The sequence below is a fragment of the Ammospiza nelsoni genome, chromosome 7, assembly GCF_027579445.1.
Source record: "Ammospiza nelsoni isolate bAmmNel1 chromosome 7, bAmmNel1.pri, whole genome shotgun sequence".
In the NCBI taxonomy this organism is placed as follows: domain Eukaryota; kingdom Metazoa; phylum Chordata; class Aves; order Passeriformes; family Passerellidae; genus Ammospiza; species Ammospiza nelsoni.
Genome location: NC_080639.1, coordinates 15,807,950 through 15,822,602, shown reverse-complemented (window position 1 = coordinate 15,822,602; position 14,653 = coordinate 15,807,950). Strand labels below are relative to the sequence as shown.

Below are 14,653 nucleotides of genomic sequence, written 5' to 3'. Positions count from 1 at the left end.
GTACTGTACAAGAATTTGAAAATACCACTTGCATTGAAATTTTATTTTGGGAGTAATACAAACTGATACATCATTGCTCAGCAAACAAACTGGTTACACAAATAAACTCTCCCCCTCCAGCTGACTGCTAGAGGTGGTGATTAGGATAGATTAGAGACACCAATGTTAGACTAAAGGAGCTCCTATTACCCTGTGTTTGAAGCAGAGCTCTGTAACTGCTCCATACCTTCAATGTCAGTGAATACAATCTACTATTCTGTTACTAGCACATGCACATAAGTGCAGCTGGAAAAAGTCCCATTTCTGACCCACAGAGGCAATGAAAAGAATTAGTGGGAACACTTGGAGATCTAAGTTCCTGGCCTGGCTTCTGACAGCAGTCGATCAATACAGGCAGGTTCTAATGCAACAGCACTTATAACAAGTGTTATATAAGTGTATGCAATATATAAGTGTTACTGACTAGCTCCTACCTGGCTTCCAGAGTTACAGAATAGCAGAGAAAGCTTGGTGACTTCCAGAAAACGGAACAAATAAATAAGAAGGCATTTTTGAATCTCAGGCCTTTTTTTCCTAGTTTTAATAACTTAATGGTACAGCTTAAATGTAAGCTATATAGTAGCATTTACCTGACTGCTGATGACACTGTTTTCCCTCTACTAATAAAGTTTCCATCTTCTGGAGTCCTCAGAATACAGAGAGTACAGCAAGACCCAGCCTATTCTCATGAACTGACAGATGTTGCTGAAGTGCTAAGGAGAAGGAGTAAGTATGGTCAGAAGAAAAGAGCAGCCCTCTCCCTGCTCTGCTATAGAGGAAACATTTTTCCTGCTTCCAAACAGGCACATTTCCTTCCCTTTTACAACTGTGTGATCCCTTCTTTTCCCCACCACTCTCTCAACATTTAAAATCAATAATCTTCAAAGTTGCACAGCAGACCCTAAAAAAAGCAAGTGCTTGAAGCCAGTGGGTACTGCAGTGGAAGAGTAAAGGATTTCCTGAAACATAACTGACCCCATCTGGAGTACTGTTGTCCAGCTCTGTGATTCTCAGTTTAAGAGGGATATGGACCTGTTGAAGCAAAGCCAGAGGGGGAACACAAAGATTATCAGAGGGCTGAAATACCTCCCCTATGAAGACAGACAGAGAGAGTTGAGGTTGTTCAGCCTGGAAAACAGAAGGTGCGAGGGACACCTTATCACACCGTGCAGTACCTCAAGGGGCTACAAGAAGGCTGAAGGAGGTACTTTTTAACAAGGGCAAGGAGTGATAGGAAAAGGGGAGATGTTTTTAAACAGCTCTGTCCCACGGGACCCTCTCCTCTGATCACCCTTCCTGTAGCAATACTCAGAATGTTTGAGACAAGACATGTTTAGATCTGGTCCTAAGTACCCTGTGTTTCAAGTATTCCTTAATGTTGGTTGGTATAGAGCTCATCTTCTGCTGCAGAGAGCTTTACATGGCAGCCAGGGGCAGAGAACAGGAAGAAAGCACAAGATAGCTAGGAGCTAATCATGCAGCACATAAGGGCCATGCCCATCATTAAAACAGACATCCAACAATTTGTGTTAACCACTTTCCCCACTCCGTAAGTACTAAAGATTTCAAAACAGAAGAAATCCATGGCACAAGGCTCATTTGTCAAATTGGTCCTTGGGTTGCCTTAGTTGGAATAGTTCATCTGCCTGGTCAGCCACTTCCATCTTTGCTTGGGCCTCTGTGTTCAAAGCCATAGCCTTGTGGCTAAATGCACGAGCTTCTAGGAGCCTGGGGGCTGCTTTCAACTATCATTCTAATCCTTTCTGTTGTTACCAACTTGCCTGCCTTGGCACTGAGAGATCCTTCAGGAAGCTGTTCTTTGTTCTCTTTCATCTTCTTGGTCATTTGCTTGGCCTTGACTGGCTTTGGCTTTTTTTTGCAGAGAGAAGAGTAGAGGAACTCAGTGTCTGTAAATGGGTCACCCTGCCTCAGTTTCCTGCAGAAACAAAAGGGTTACATTGAACCATCAAGTATTCCTTGAATTCATGTATGATTTTAGTCCCTGAAGTCCCTAATTTTAGTGCAGTTCTTCCCCATAAGATGATGAAGTGGTACAGTTTGTTTCTTGTCCAATAGAGTACTTTCTGGTGCAATATAACCAGCTTCACAGAAAGTTCAAACTGGGACACTTTGCACGGAAAAACATACCCAGACACATTATATAACTATGAAGCTGTCATTTTAGGAATAAATGACTCTGTGCAATAGCCATTGGATGTACTGAATCTACAGCTTCCTAGGGAAAAGATGCTGCTATTTATTTAGGTATATCTGCTAGTGAATATAGATACAGGATGCTCTCAGGGGGAAAGTATTACTCAGGTGTCTAAAATTTTAGTCATCACAGAATGTAAATGAAATCAGGGCTTTTGCTGGGCTGTCTTTAACCTGTCTTTTATCCTTGTGCTACTGCCTCATTAGCATTGGAGTACCACAGATGCAGACTGCCAAGAGATGTGCTCATTTCAACAAGTAAAATAACATCTTTGGTAGCTTGTTACCAGAAGCTTAGACATCCATTTGTACTGATGCAGAATTTTGGATAACCACACAGTGGTAAAAGAGGAGGGTCACAGAACACAAAGGGTAAGAACTTTGAACAAGCAAAGCAAGAGAAGGCCCAGCCCTGGAGAGTTAGTGTATGAGAGCAGAGCAGGGGTTGCAGCATGGGAACAGTCTTTGGAATGAAGAGTTTAAAGCCCAACCTGCTGATTGATGGCTCTTTGTAGCAGGTTGGCTTCCGTTTCCGCCTAGATGAGCGCCCTGATTCTTCCTCTGAGCTGGAGTGAGACACAACCCTGGCATTGTTCAAGTCCTGTAGTGGCCTGGTATCTGCAAAGGGAGACATTCACATAGTTTGATCAAAGTGATTCCAAACTATTTCCAGATATCCTAAAAAATAACAGCTGACAAACAGAAAAGAGTTGCATTAGCAGGTTTCTCTGAACATGCACAATCTGGAATCTACGCATATTGTCCCTAAACTCAGGAGACCATTATAATCCAAAAATATCAGACCTACTCCTAAAAGTCAGCTCATAAATCAAATTAGGTCCCTCAACGAAAATAAATCACTAGTACTGATAGTATCATGGGCTCTGGTGTAGTAAAAAAATGATATAAAAACTCTATTTGATAGCTGCAATGCTCAGGAGCTTACAGCCTGGAGAAGACAGCAAGCTTATAGCACACAACAACCTACCAGCAACCTACTGACTTCCAGCAAGACACAGGACCAGGGCTCATGCATCTTCCCAAGTGGAGACAGCCAAAAGGAGGAGGGCAGGAGAACAAACTTCCTCCCTCTACAAAGTACAGCCCCCTCCAGTTGTAACAGGCTGTTTGTCAACAGCTACAGAAAGAAAAACCCCACTAGACTACTCTTTTTACAGAGCATCCATTAACAGCAAACTCCCCAAAACTATCAGCTTAACTATTGTAGTACCAGCCCAGGGATGCACCCTCCACATCCTTTTAAAAAACAAACAAACAAACAAAAAATAAACCCACAACCAAAATAATTTAGGTTGAGTCCTGGTTAATTTCCAGTGAAGATATCACCTTAGAAGTGCCTTGCAGCACTAACCATTCTGGACCAAAAATTTTCCACCTTCTTGTTGTTTTGTGCCCCAATAGTACTGACTGACCCTAGTAGGCAGGGTCAGCATCAAGTTAGATTTTGAAGTGCTTAAACACTCGATTGTCTAAATTAATAGGCATGCCATGTAGATAACAAGAGTGGTAAAGCAAGACTCAGCACATGCTGCTAATTTTGTCCCAATATGTACACATGGACAAGTGAACAGAAATTCTTATAGAAATGCTGATAAACTAGAAGCAAATGCAGTCACAGAAAGGACAGGGCAGCAAAAGTGGAAGCATATATGGTGTACTGGAGACTGACCTTTAACTCTGAAAAAAGAGAGGAGAGGAAGGAAAATATAAGTACTTGCTGCATGGAGTTTTGCCCTCCTCTCCAAACACAGGTAGCTTCCCCATCTTACTACCTACCAGGTTTCTGTGAAGGAGAGCTCCAAGAACTTGACTGGACTTGGTTTCTTTCCCCAGATATTTCCTCTGCAGTCATTTCTTGAAATATCAGGGAGTTTTTCAGCGAAACAGGGGGTTTTGCCGGCATTCTGTTGCCCTCAGTACTTAAGTTCTTGGAAACTGTTACTTCTTTAAGTCTGGAGCTGACAGACAAAACTGCAGAACTGCTCACACGGGAGGATTCAAGACTGTGTGAAAGGTCTGCAAGACTATCTGCAAGAGATATCTCAGGTAGCTGCTCCTCCAGGAAATCACCTGGCTCAGACAGCAGATGGCTAATGCAGGAAAACTTCCCCATCAGGACAGTCTGCTTGGACGCAAGTTCTGTGGAACTCCCAATGAGAACCTTGGTACCATCACTTTTTCTGGCCAGGGAATCAGACTCTGGAGGCTGAGGGTTGCTCCTCTTCCTCTGAGGCCTGGGTTTGCAAGAGGCTTCTTTCATCAAAGCATTCATGTTGTGGTCACCTCCACCTTGCCCATTTTCTTGAAGGTCCCCTGTCTGTTTGTTATTGCTCTTTTGATTGCTCTTAACAGGTCTGGGGATTTTGCTCACTTTGCTCCCAGGAACAGACCTGGGAGGTAGATTTTCACTCCCTTCAGATTCTGTCTGGAAACAACCCGAATTTCCTGCAAGATCCAAAGGATGGACAATATATGTTTCCCTGCGCCGTTTTACATTATCTGGCAAATCCTTTGTGCTCCCATTAGCTACTCCTTGAACATCTATGCACGGCCTAAAAACATGAACTTCATTTCTCTGATCACAATTGCTATTCCTGGCAGTATTCTTCCTGACTGTTTGCCTTCTTTTAGGCCGTTCTTCAGCCTTGGACTCTGGTATTATCACAATGTTTGGTAGATATTCCTCATCAGAATCATTCCTTTGCACAATTACTCTAGTTTTTCTGTTGGCTTTCTGTCTGATGCTCTTTCTGCTCACACGTGAGAATTTTGTAGAATTCTCTATACTGGAATCACCTGAGGGAACTTCATGACTTGAGAAGGTATGAACTGGAGGTTTTAGCAAGCTCTCCATACTTTGCATCTCAAACATAGGTACCTTCTTAAGCTGCTGCATTGAGTCAGCACTTTCCAGACTCTGCAGCTGTGCTGGATTCACCTCATGTGTACTTCCAAAGCCTTGGACTCCATCAGGAGAGTGGGAATGGTGCTCCACACCACAGTCTCTATTCCTCCTGTCAAAAGCCCCCTCACACACCTTCTGCCCCACCTCACAGACTTCAGTTTCACTAGAACGTGTTGCAACTTCTGGTTGAAGAAGCTTTGCATTTTGAGCATACTCTTCACCTTGAGATCTGTTGGGACTACTTTCTGCATTGTTTTTAATTGCAGTTGTTTTCTTTTTTCCTGTTCTTGCTTTTTTAACAGTCTCTTTCGCTCTGGTTTTACACTTAGCTTTGCTTTTAACCTTTACAGGAACAAACTCAGGGACTTGGCTACAGCTAGGGTCCGTTTCAACACCACACCCCATTTCTTTTGTCTGTGGCTGCTCACGAAAGGTCTCTTTACCCACAGAGTTTCTATGAGAAACAACAGCAGTTGGAGCAGGTGAAGCCAGGGGGCTGGGAGATGGCAGCTGTTGCTGTGTGTTGTTCTTGCTGGAGCTGCTGCTGTCCTGTGCAGTACTACCCCAGGCTGCCTGAGTGGAACTGACATGTGGGAAGATATCCAGAGCAGAAGATGGAGTGCTTGTGGCAAACAGGGTGGAACGCTTTCTCCTCTGAGTAACGTGCCCTTGTGAGAGACGATCAAATAAATGTTTTGCCATCTCCTCAGCCTCATATGAAAGAGTATGACTTTCCAAGGCAAGCGTTGGCAAATTGTTGGGATTTTGTTCAGTGCTGCACAAGACCTCTGTTGGAAAGAAAAAAATCATGTTTAAGGCTGAGAAATGCAGCAGGCAAATGCCAACTTTCTCCCTACCAGTAAAAACCTTGCTCCATACACTGCCACAAATCCAAAGCATAAAAAAGCATGATTTTGAGACAGGGACTCCCCCAACTTACTGTGTACCAGATTTGCTTAGCTGGTTTCTCTCTGAACAGAGGGGCAGCCCAAATCAAAATGCCCTAACCAGCCATAATATTAGAAACACTTATGATCTGTGTAAGTGTTATCATTTATATGGCAAATCCACAAGAAACAGTGGTGCACCTAGTCAGATTCTGAACTTTCAGACATCTCCAAAAGTCTTATGTAAGCTCAGTGCCTATTACTCAAAAAGCCTGATTTTGAGCTTGATCTACTGCAAACAGACCACATATCCTTCTGAAGACTCTGATTCTGGGATATACATAACTCCAGCAAGAGCAGCTCCAGTGGAGCATGTAGTTAACACCAGTCATTAGGAGCTACTGGAGTTGTGGTTGAGAGCTAACTGGAGCTATGGCATTTTCGCATTTCTGAGCACAGACACAAAGTCATACCAGAAGAACAGCAAGAGATGCAAATTTACCTCCAAATATGTGAGAGTCATGAAAACCCCCCTCTGTTGCTATTGCTTCAGTCACCTTCTTGCCATTCTCTTCCTGGTGGAACTGAGATATCTCATCATGCTGTGGTGGCAAACTATCTTTGGAGGCAACAGGCACAATTTTCAGGGCCTCATTAGAAGCAGGTCTCTGAAGTTCTCCTGTATTAGAAGCAGGTCTCTGAAGTTCTCCTGAGGATATTTGTAGCGCTGTGGAGCTGCCAGCTTGCTGCTCTGCATCACGCAGCTTGGAAATGGGCACTCTCATCGGTATCTGTGTAACCCTGGTGAGAAGGAAGAGCAGAATGGATCATGTTTCTCACACACGACAGGCCCCAGAATCCAGCACACTAACTACAGGCCACATGTGGCAGCTCCAAGGACTGCCCTGTCTTCAGAGACTACACAGAGAAGAAACAGGACTTCAAATATACTTTAAGAGATCATGCTCTGACCATCTTTCCAGAAAGCTTACATCATACAAGGAGGTGACTAGTAAGCATTTATATGTAACAAACATCAAAGTAGCCAGCTATGGCACTCACTTGCTCAAGCAAATCTTGCTGTACTCAGCAGCTACACAGAGAAAACTGCCTAAAAGTAACACAGTCTCAGAGAAAGGAGGTAAAAAGACTCGTTTTTGCACAGACTCAGCATTAGGACAAACAAGAAAAGAAGTGGCAAAAAAAAGACAGAATAAAGGAAAGCATCAAGCAGTGGTGGTTCAGAGAAGCTATCTCATATGAAACTGGCAACTAGGCACACACATAAAACACAAGAAGTTTAGCATATAGGAATTCAGGACAAGCTTGGTGGTATCATTTTAAAGCCCACCTCAGAAGCTGACCATCTACAATATCATCAGCCCAGCTATCTTCAGTCATGATGCTCTTCTGGTCACTGGACAAGGATGAAGACTTTATATGGAACTGGAAAGAAGAGAAATAGGAGAGTGACTTAAAGATCTTGAAATCCCTTGTACAGCCTCCTGCAAAGAAACAGCAGAAGCTCAGTTTCTCTAGAAAGTATGTAAAGTATTGCCAGCAACCCTCTCACGTTATGGAATAAATTATGGAACAAACTGCAGCAGAATGAAGTTAAACTAGTTCACATAATCTGAGACTAGGAAGCAGAAATATTTTCCCATTCACCCATGAGACAGGATACAGAGAAAGCGTCCTATTCCCTATCCCAAGTTGCCATGTCAATACTTTAAAAAAGAAATTGAAAAGAAGACACAACCTGTCAGAACAGAAAAGCCTACTGCCCAATATAGCAAATAATCCAGAGGAAAACAGTTTAAAACTGTAGTTTTCCTACACAAAGAGTTACCCTGGAAATCCTTAACACCAAACTGGCCAGCGTGTAGCCAGCATAACTCAAGCAAGCAAAGAAAAACAGGTGAAGCATCCAACACTGAAATGAGCAGGCCACACAAAGCAAAAGACAGAAAAAGACAGCCCCCTTCCCTGAAGCAGTGTGCTCAGGTTTCCCATGGTTTACCTCAGAGAGCTCGGCCATCTTAACTGCAGCCATAAGATTGTCCATTTTTTTCAACATACTATTCTGTATTGACGTAATAAAGAGAGAGAAGCCATAAAGATATTACATCAAAACATCTCTTCCAACAAGGATGCTACTAGCCAGAGGCATGTTCTGGGGAGAACACAGCTTGAAAACCAAAATAAGCAAATGAATGGCAATCTTTTCGATATGTTGAGAATCCAGACATTCAACAGCAACAGCTCAATCCTCCCACAGCTGAGATGCTAGTGCAGCTCACCTTACCTCCCACCCCTCCCCATGGCAGCCACAGTGAGTGCCTCACCAGGAAGGAGAGCCTGTGCCGCAGCACAGCGTTCTGGAAGTGGCACTGCTTCACCTCCTTCTGCAGGACGGTCTTCTCCTGGGTGAGCCGCTGTGCGTTGGCTTTCTCTGCATTGAGGGCCAGAGCCAGTGCTTTATTGTTCTGCTTTAGGGAGACTTTCATAGTGGAGGAGTTGTCTGTGAGACAGAGCAGTATCACACATCATCAGTGTCCAAGGGCTTACCCACACTTCTCCCATCATCGTAATTCTCTCTCTTCCTAGACCAGCCTTCCTCACATTCAGATCTCTACAACTCAATAGCCCCCTCACAGAATTAGCAGTATCCTTCCATAATAACATGCAACTTCAGATACCCTCTCCATCCTCAGTGGGTCACACTCAGGCAGCAAGCTACTGCTTCAATTCTTAATGAATGATGGCATGGTTGAAGTGTTGAGTTTAAAAATATACGCTCCTTGCTTTGAATAAGTCACCAACAGGTAAGTCCTCATCACCATCCAAGAAATGGGAGAAAAAGCTGTTTTCCTCTATAGTTGCCCTTGAATAAATTTGGACCCCTGTTTCCCAATTCCAAAACAATTAAATAAAAGTAATGGAAATATCTGAGTTTTTAAAGGTAGTCCAAATTATGTCCTGTTCTATCCTTGCCTTACTTCCCCCATAAAAACAAGCCTAGATAACACAGAGGATCGCATATACACTAAAATACTTCGCACACCTTTGGGCACTTTGCGTGGCACTTAACACTTATTGCAGGGCACTGAATTCACTCAGAACCCGCGGGCAGAGAAGCAGCTGAGAAGCAGCACACGAGCTCAGGTAAGGGACTGCTGCCCACTCTCGATGCCACGGCCAAAGGCCCAGTTATAAGCTGGCAGAGCAGCCAGCATATGTCCACACCGCTGCGCAAAATATACTCACTGATGATCTTCGTTTTGATTTTCGACGCAAGCGAGGCATTCAACTTCGCAGTCCTCAAGGGACCCTTTTTCTTCTCCCGCATCCGTTCCCTCACGTCGCTCAGACTGAAGAAGGACATTTCGGCGGCCTCCCACGCTGCCATCGCTGCAGAGAGCGACACCGAGCAGGGTCAGCACCCGTATTTCCCTTCCGCAAGCCCTCACCGGCCAAGGCTCGCACTTTCTCCGAGAAAGGGCGCCGCGGCCCGGCCCAGCCCGGCCCGGCCCTGCGCGGACCCCGGCGGAGGAGGACGAAGGCGAAGAGAGAGCCCTGCCCGCCAAGCGACTTTCGAATGCCGCGGTCGGCCCGCCCCTCGCCCCGCCCCCGGGCCGGCGGCGGAGAGCGGCGCCTCCTCTGCGCCCCGCGCCTCCCGGAGCCGGATGAACTCTCTCTGCAGCCCAGGGCCGCCGCCGGGGTGGGAGGGGCTCCCTGTGCCGCCCGGGGCCGCCGCCGGGGCTGGATGAAGTCCCTGTGCCGCCCGGGGCCGGAGGGGCTCCCCCGGCCGCAGGGGAATGCTGCGGCCCCGCTGCCCTTCCCGCTGGAAGCGGCCAACGCTGACGCGCTGCTGCCGCCACCGGCCCCGGCCCCACAGAGATAACCCGCTTCTTTGGAGTGCCTCAAAGAAGGCCGAGGGTTCTTCTGAAGGACATACGCCACCCAAAAATTGGAGTTTGTAGTTTTCAGCTGTGACAAAGACAGTTAAATGTGACCGTTAAAAGGAATTGCTTTTATTTCTACGCACTTCACAGTTCTGTCCAAATTAATACATTGTTTTCCAGACAATTTGAATTTGCCTTCAAGAAGTTGACATGTGTGCTGGTGAATATTTTAAGGAGATGACACATACAGGAAAACAGACATATTTTGAAAATCAATTTACAGTGGAGGTACCATGGGAGTAAAGCTGCTGAAAACACGTCTGTTTTCCCAAAATGGGTTCTTTTACCTGGTGCTCAAGAGGCCAATCCCCACAGAGAGGTGAGGTATTTGATTTTTGTACAATTCTGCACAGAAAAGAGTGCTGGGTGTCAAATCCACTAAACCAGCCTGACTACCAAAAACCATCACTATTCATACATTTTAGTAAACAAAGGCATTAATATTCATTGGCTATAAGTTACATAGTTCTCTGATTAATTAGAATTCTATCTACTATTATTGTGCTCAGTCTCCCTTCTTTTGAGTTGGTGAGTTTTGTGGTCGCAATCTCCCCTTGCCAGAATTACCTTCTACCAACTTGGGGCTGACTTCAGCCCAGTTACTGAGTGGGTTTTGTTAGTTTCTTCCTTATCTTGGGAGTTCTGCCAAATGTCCTTGGGGTTTGCAAATTCTGCATTCTTTGTTTCCACTATCACTAGTACATCCTTCTCCCAAACTTTGTTAACATCCTTCTGGAGCTGAGATTATTGAAACATTTCAAGCTCTAAAGCTCAGCAAGGCAGTTCTACTGATAAGTAATTTATGTTTCTAAAATCTGAACGTCATACCTCTGCCACAGACAAAGGTAGCCCTTTGCAAGAGTCCTAAACCCTACTCTTATTTTATGAGGTATTTGTTAATACATAGCAGATGAGCATTAGATAATGGCAATTGTTGAATATATTTATTAATTCCAACCTAATTATGGAGAGTGACAAAACACTCTCCATACCTATCCTGAAAATTAGATGTGCAATGGGTAACAATTCTGCAGGCACAGAATTGCAGCTTTGTTTCTTGCTCTAGGGAAACAGACTGCCATTAAATGCTAGTGCTATGGGTGTGGGAAAAAGATGTAAGTGTCCTCTAAGGTACACTGTATGATCCATGTGTGACAAATTCCGCAGTTTGGGGCCTAAATTTCCTCTTCTAAGTTTATTAAGAATACTGGTCAGTAAATTAAATTAACAGTTGGCTTCTTAAAATCAGAGACCCTTTCCCACACAGCTCTATTGAAACAGTGTAAATCTTTGCCAGGAGATGTTGCTGGTGTCATTTCTCAAAATTTCAATTTCACTTATTCTGAAAGTGATTGGACAAATTTGGAGAAGTTAAAAACAAGCAGGAGCTATTAATGGCCAAGGCAACACTTTTTGCTCAAGAAGGTCCTGAATTGGAGAACAGAGAAATACACTGACACAGCTTGATGCCTGCTGGCACAGCTCCCCCATCTCTTCCATGGGCATCCATTAGTGAATGTTATTTATTTTTACTGGGCAAGAGAACAAACACAGTGGCTTTCCCCACCTTGAAATGATACAGAAGCATTTCTTACTTTGGGGGAAATGGCAGGGATGAGCTCACCCAAGGACTAGGGACCAGACTCATTTCAGGAAAGTCCCTTTCTTCATCAGGGTATCACTTTTAAGGCCACATAACAGGAGAGGGGTTGGGTTAGCAGGACGTTGGGTCAGTCCTGGCACGGCTGTGTTCACTTTGTGAAGGTCACTTTTCCCTCTTGCCTGGCCATAGCAGCAGATAGGCCCTGGGTGGGTGTTAACTGGGGGAGTTATGCCTGGCAGGCAGTAGATCTGTGTTTCTCAGAGCAAACAAGCAGCAGCTCTATTTTTGATATGTTTGCCACGATGCCTGCATGGAGGATGCTCTCAGAAATCAAATCCAACTTAATTACCAGCTCCTCTGCTGGAATGAAAAGTGGGGAAGTGCTAAGCTTGGTGCTCCTTTTGCCATAGAATAAGTGAGAAAGGCAAATGAAAGAACAGAGAAAGCACAGCACAAATTCTATAAATGCTAAGTAGATTTCTTCCTGGAGAACATCTGTGTCTCGTGTTAATACATTTCCTTGTATGTTTTCTTAGACTATCACAAAGAGAGACAACATTATGACCATGTCTCATAAACTGATTCCTATTTTTTACTGGGAAATCATTTATTAACAGAAGTACATTTCCAAGGAGAGGGATGGCTTTTTCATTCAGAACTACAGCCTGCAAACCTCCCTTACTAGCCATCATGACAGATTGGCTACCATCAGCAATCCCATGAAAGATGAGCCCTGCATCCATTGGAAGGACAACAGTGGTGTTTAGAACCGCATGTTGGGATTTCTTGACTGTAAAATTTCTCCCAATACTGTAAGCAGAAACATAACATTAATGAAAGAACAAGTAGCCAGGATCCTTGCTATATGCCACAAACACTGCTAATGGAACACTAGATGGGCTCTGGGGAGGTATCAGTTCTCATTTTTCATTGTTCCATGTGGTAGAATTCTGAAATAGTAGAAGAAGTTGGTAGCTTCATTTACAAGTAATTAGATCCATCAGAAAACCCAGTGAATAGTCTGTCTCCCTTCTTAGCAAGTCTGCTAGGTTTCCAACCAACCACTAGAGGCTCAGCAGCAAAACTCAATGCCTGGAAGTGTATTAGCATCATCTAGCTTGAAAATGATAATGCAAGCTGGAGGTTTAACCTCTTCTCTGTGGTGGTTTTGATTTGCTGCTTTTTTTCCTTTTAATTTCTCTCAGCTTAGCAGTATTGTTTCTAAGCAACATGAGAAAGCAGCCATCCTGCAAGAAGCCATAGCCTGATTTCCCTGGCACACAAACTGAGGCAGAGACAAGAAAGAGGGAATTCCTCTTCAGAAGTATCCCAAGTCAGAGAGGCTCCAAACCCAGATCTTGAGGCCTGTTGCAAGAGCTGACACAGGTAGAGCATGATTTCTTCTGTGCATTTATGGGACAGAGAATACAAGGGCAATATTCATTAACAGCTGTGTGTATCATGGAACAGAGGAGTAGAGCATGCACTTCAATGTTACAATGAATTGGTGGGCCAAGTGCTGGCTTTTTTCTTTGCTGTGATTTCACCTCTTATATCCTGTCTTCTTCCCAGTCCATCCCCTCTTTCTACCATATAGATCTGATTAATAGACACACAGTAGGGAGAGGAAGCCAATGCTAAGAAACTGGGAAGTGGCAGCAGGTCAATAGATGGCATTATATGAGAGAATATACATCACTGATGGGGATGCAGGCAAGCTGCAAGCTGATGCTTGAGGCTGATGGTCATCTTAAATGGGCTCATTCTGTCTGTTTCCCATTTCTAAACTCTTTACAAGGGTAAAGTACTTTCAGTACTGTGTATGTTGTGTTCTTTCTTGATTGATTTTTTCTCAGATCCTATTTTAATCCTATCTTGGAAAAGGTTTTGCCTCTATTTTTGTAGGTGGTCTCTTGTACTGGAATATATAGATTGTTTTTTCAGTAACATATAATTCATAGATGTTTCCTAACCAACTATTTCAAGTTGATGTGGAATTGTAGTCAGACTGTAACAGACAATTTACATGTAATTCACAGTGTTTGTGGTGCACTTAACATTGTTTTTAAATCTCAGACATGCTTAGCTGTAATATTAATGACAGACTGACACCCAGTGTCCAGAAAGTGCTAGAGCTCATTCCAGCTCACAGTTACACGTACCAAAATAGCCTTGGCTGTAACCTCTCTTAGTTGAATTCTTCCACATCAAGAACTAGAAATGTCACTAGTTGTGATGTAGGGGCATTTCACAATATGTTATTTAGAAGGAGGGATCTTCCTCTCTGCTCCTGGGATAAGTGGGTGGATCAACTGTCCCTCCTTTTGCTGTGAATGTTACACTGTATATTTTTACAGCCTTGCTTCTTATGAACAGGAATACTTGAATGTCCAACCCGGGATATTTATAGAAATCTCTGTTTTGAGTGCTCACCATACACTGCAGAGGAGCAAAGTTTTCTTGAAAGGTTTCCAGCTAGCTATTCATGCTCTTTCCTGTGGTGGGCTTTTTGAGTTTGCATTTGGGTTTTGGTGGGGTTTTTTTTCCTTTGGGAGGAGGAGAGGTGGGCCTTTTTTAGCTTTGATTTATATTCTGATGTTATGCAAGCAGAGATAAAGAAAGAACAGAAGTAGTATTTCTCTCAGCTCGTGTTACTGTCCACTTGCTTAGATCTTGCCCCTTGTGGACTCAGAGATACTTCCTTAATGATCAAAAGGTAGCAAAGTTACAAAATTTTCTGAAGAAGATAAGCTAATGTTATCAGGCTCTTCAGCTTCAGCCAACAGCACTGCTTCATTTTAATCATGCACTAAAGATCATTCCCACTCTATGAGAAAGCAAAGAAAATGCTTTGATGAGCTGGGAAACTAAGGATGCTTTATTTTGTAAAGTCCTAATTCATTTAAAGGTTAAATCTACTGTTTTAAATTATCAGTAACTCTTGGAACTCGTATTATGCTTCCTTAAGAGTCCTAGACTCAAAGAGCTGGAATCCAGCCCATCTGAAAATTAACTCTCT

General features: G+C 43.8%; 1 protein-coding gene across 1 annotated transcript; it reads right to left on the bottom strand.

The window, feature by feature from the left end:
• Positions 1-14: 14 nt before the first annotated feature.
• LOC132075288 (uncharacterized) lies at positions 15-9,598 on the bottom strand. Its single transcript, XM_059475551.1, has 8 exons — positions 9,334-9,598; positions 8,412-8,587; positions 8,087-8,149; positions 7,418-7,512; positions 6,569-6,867; positions 4,051-5,967; positions 2,745-2,871; positions 15-1,975 (listed from the first exon to the last, which is right to left on the bottom strand). The coding sequence occupies exons 1-8, from the start codon at positions 9,473-9,475 to the stop codon at positions 1,744-1,746; spliced, it is 3,051 nt and encodes a 1,016-aa protein (XP_059331534.1). The 5' UTR covers positions 9,476-9,598; the 3' UTR covers positions 15-1,743.
• Positions 9,599-14,653: the final 5,055 nt, after the last annotated feature.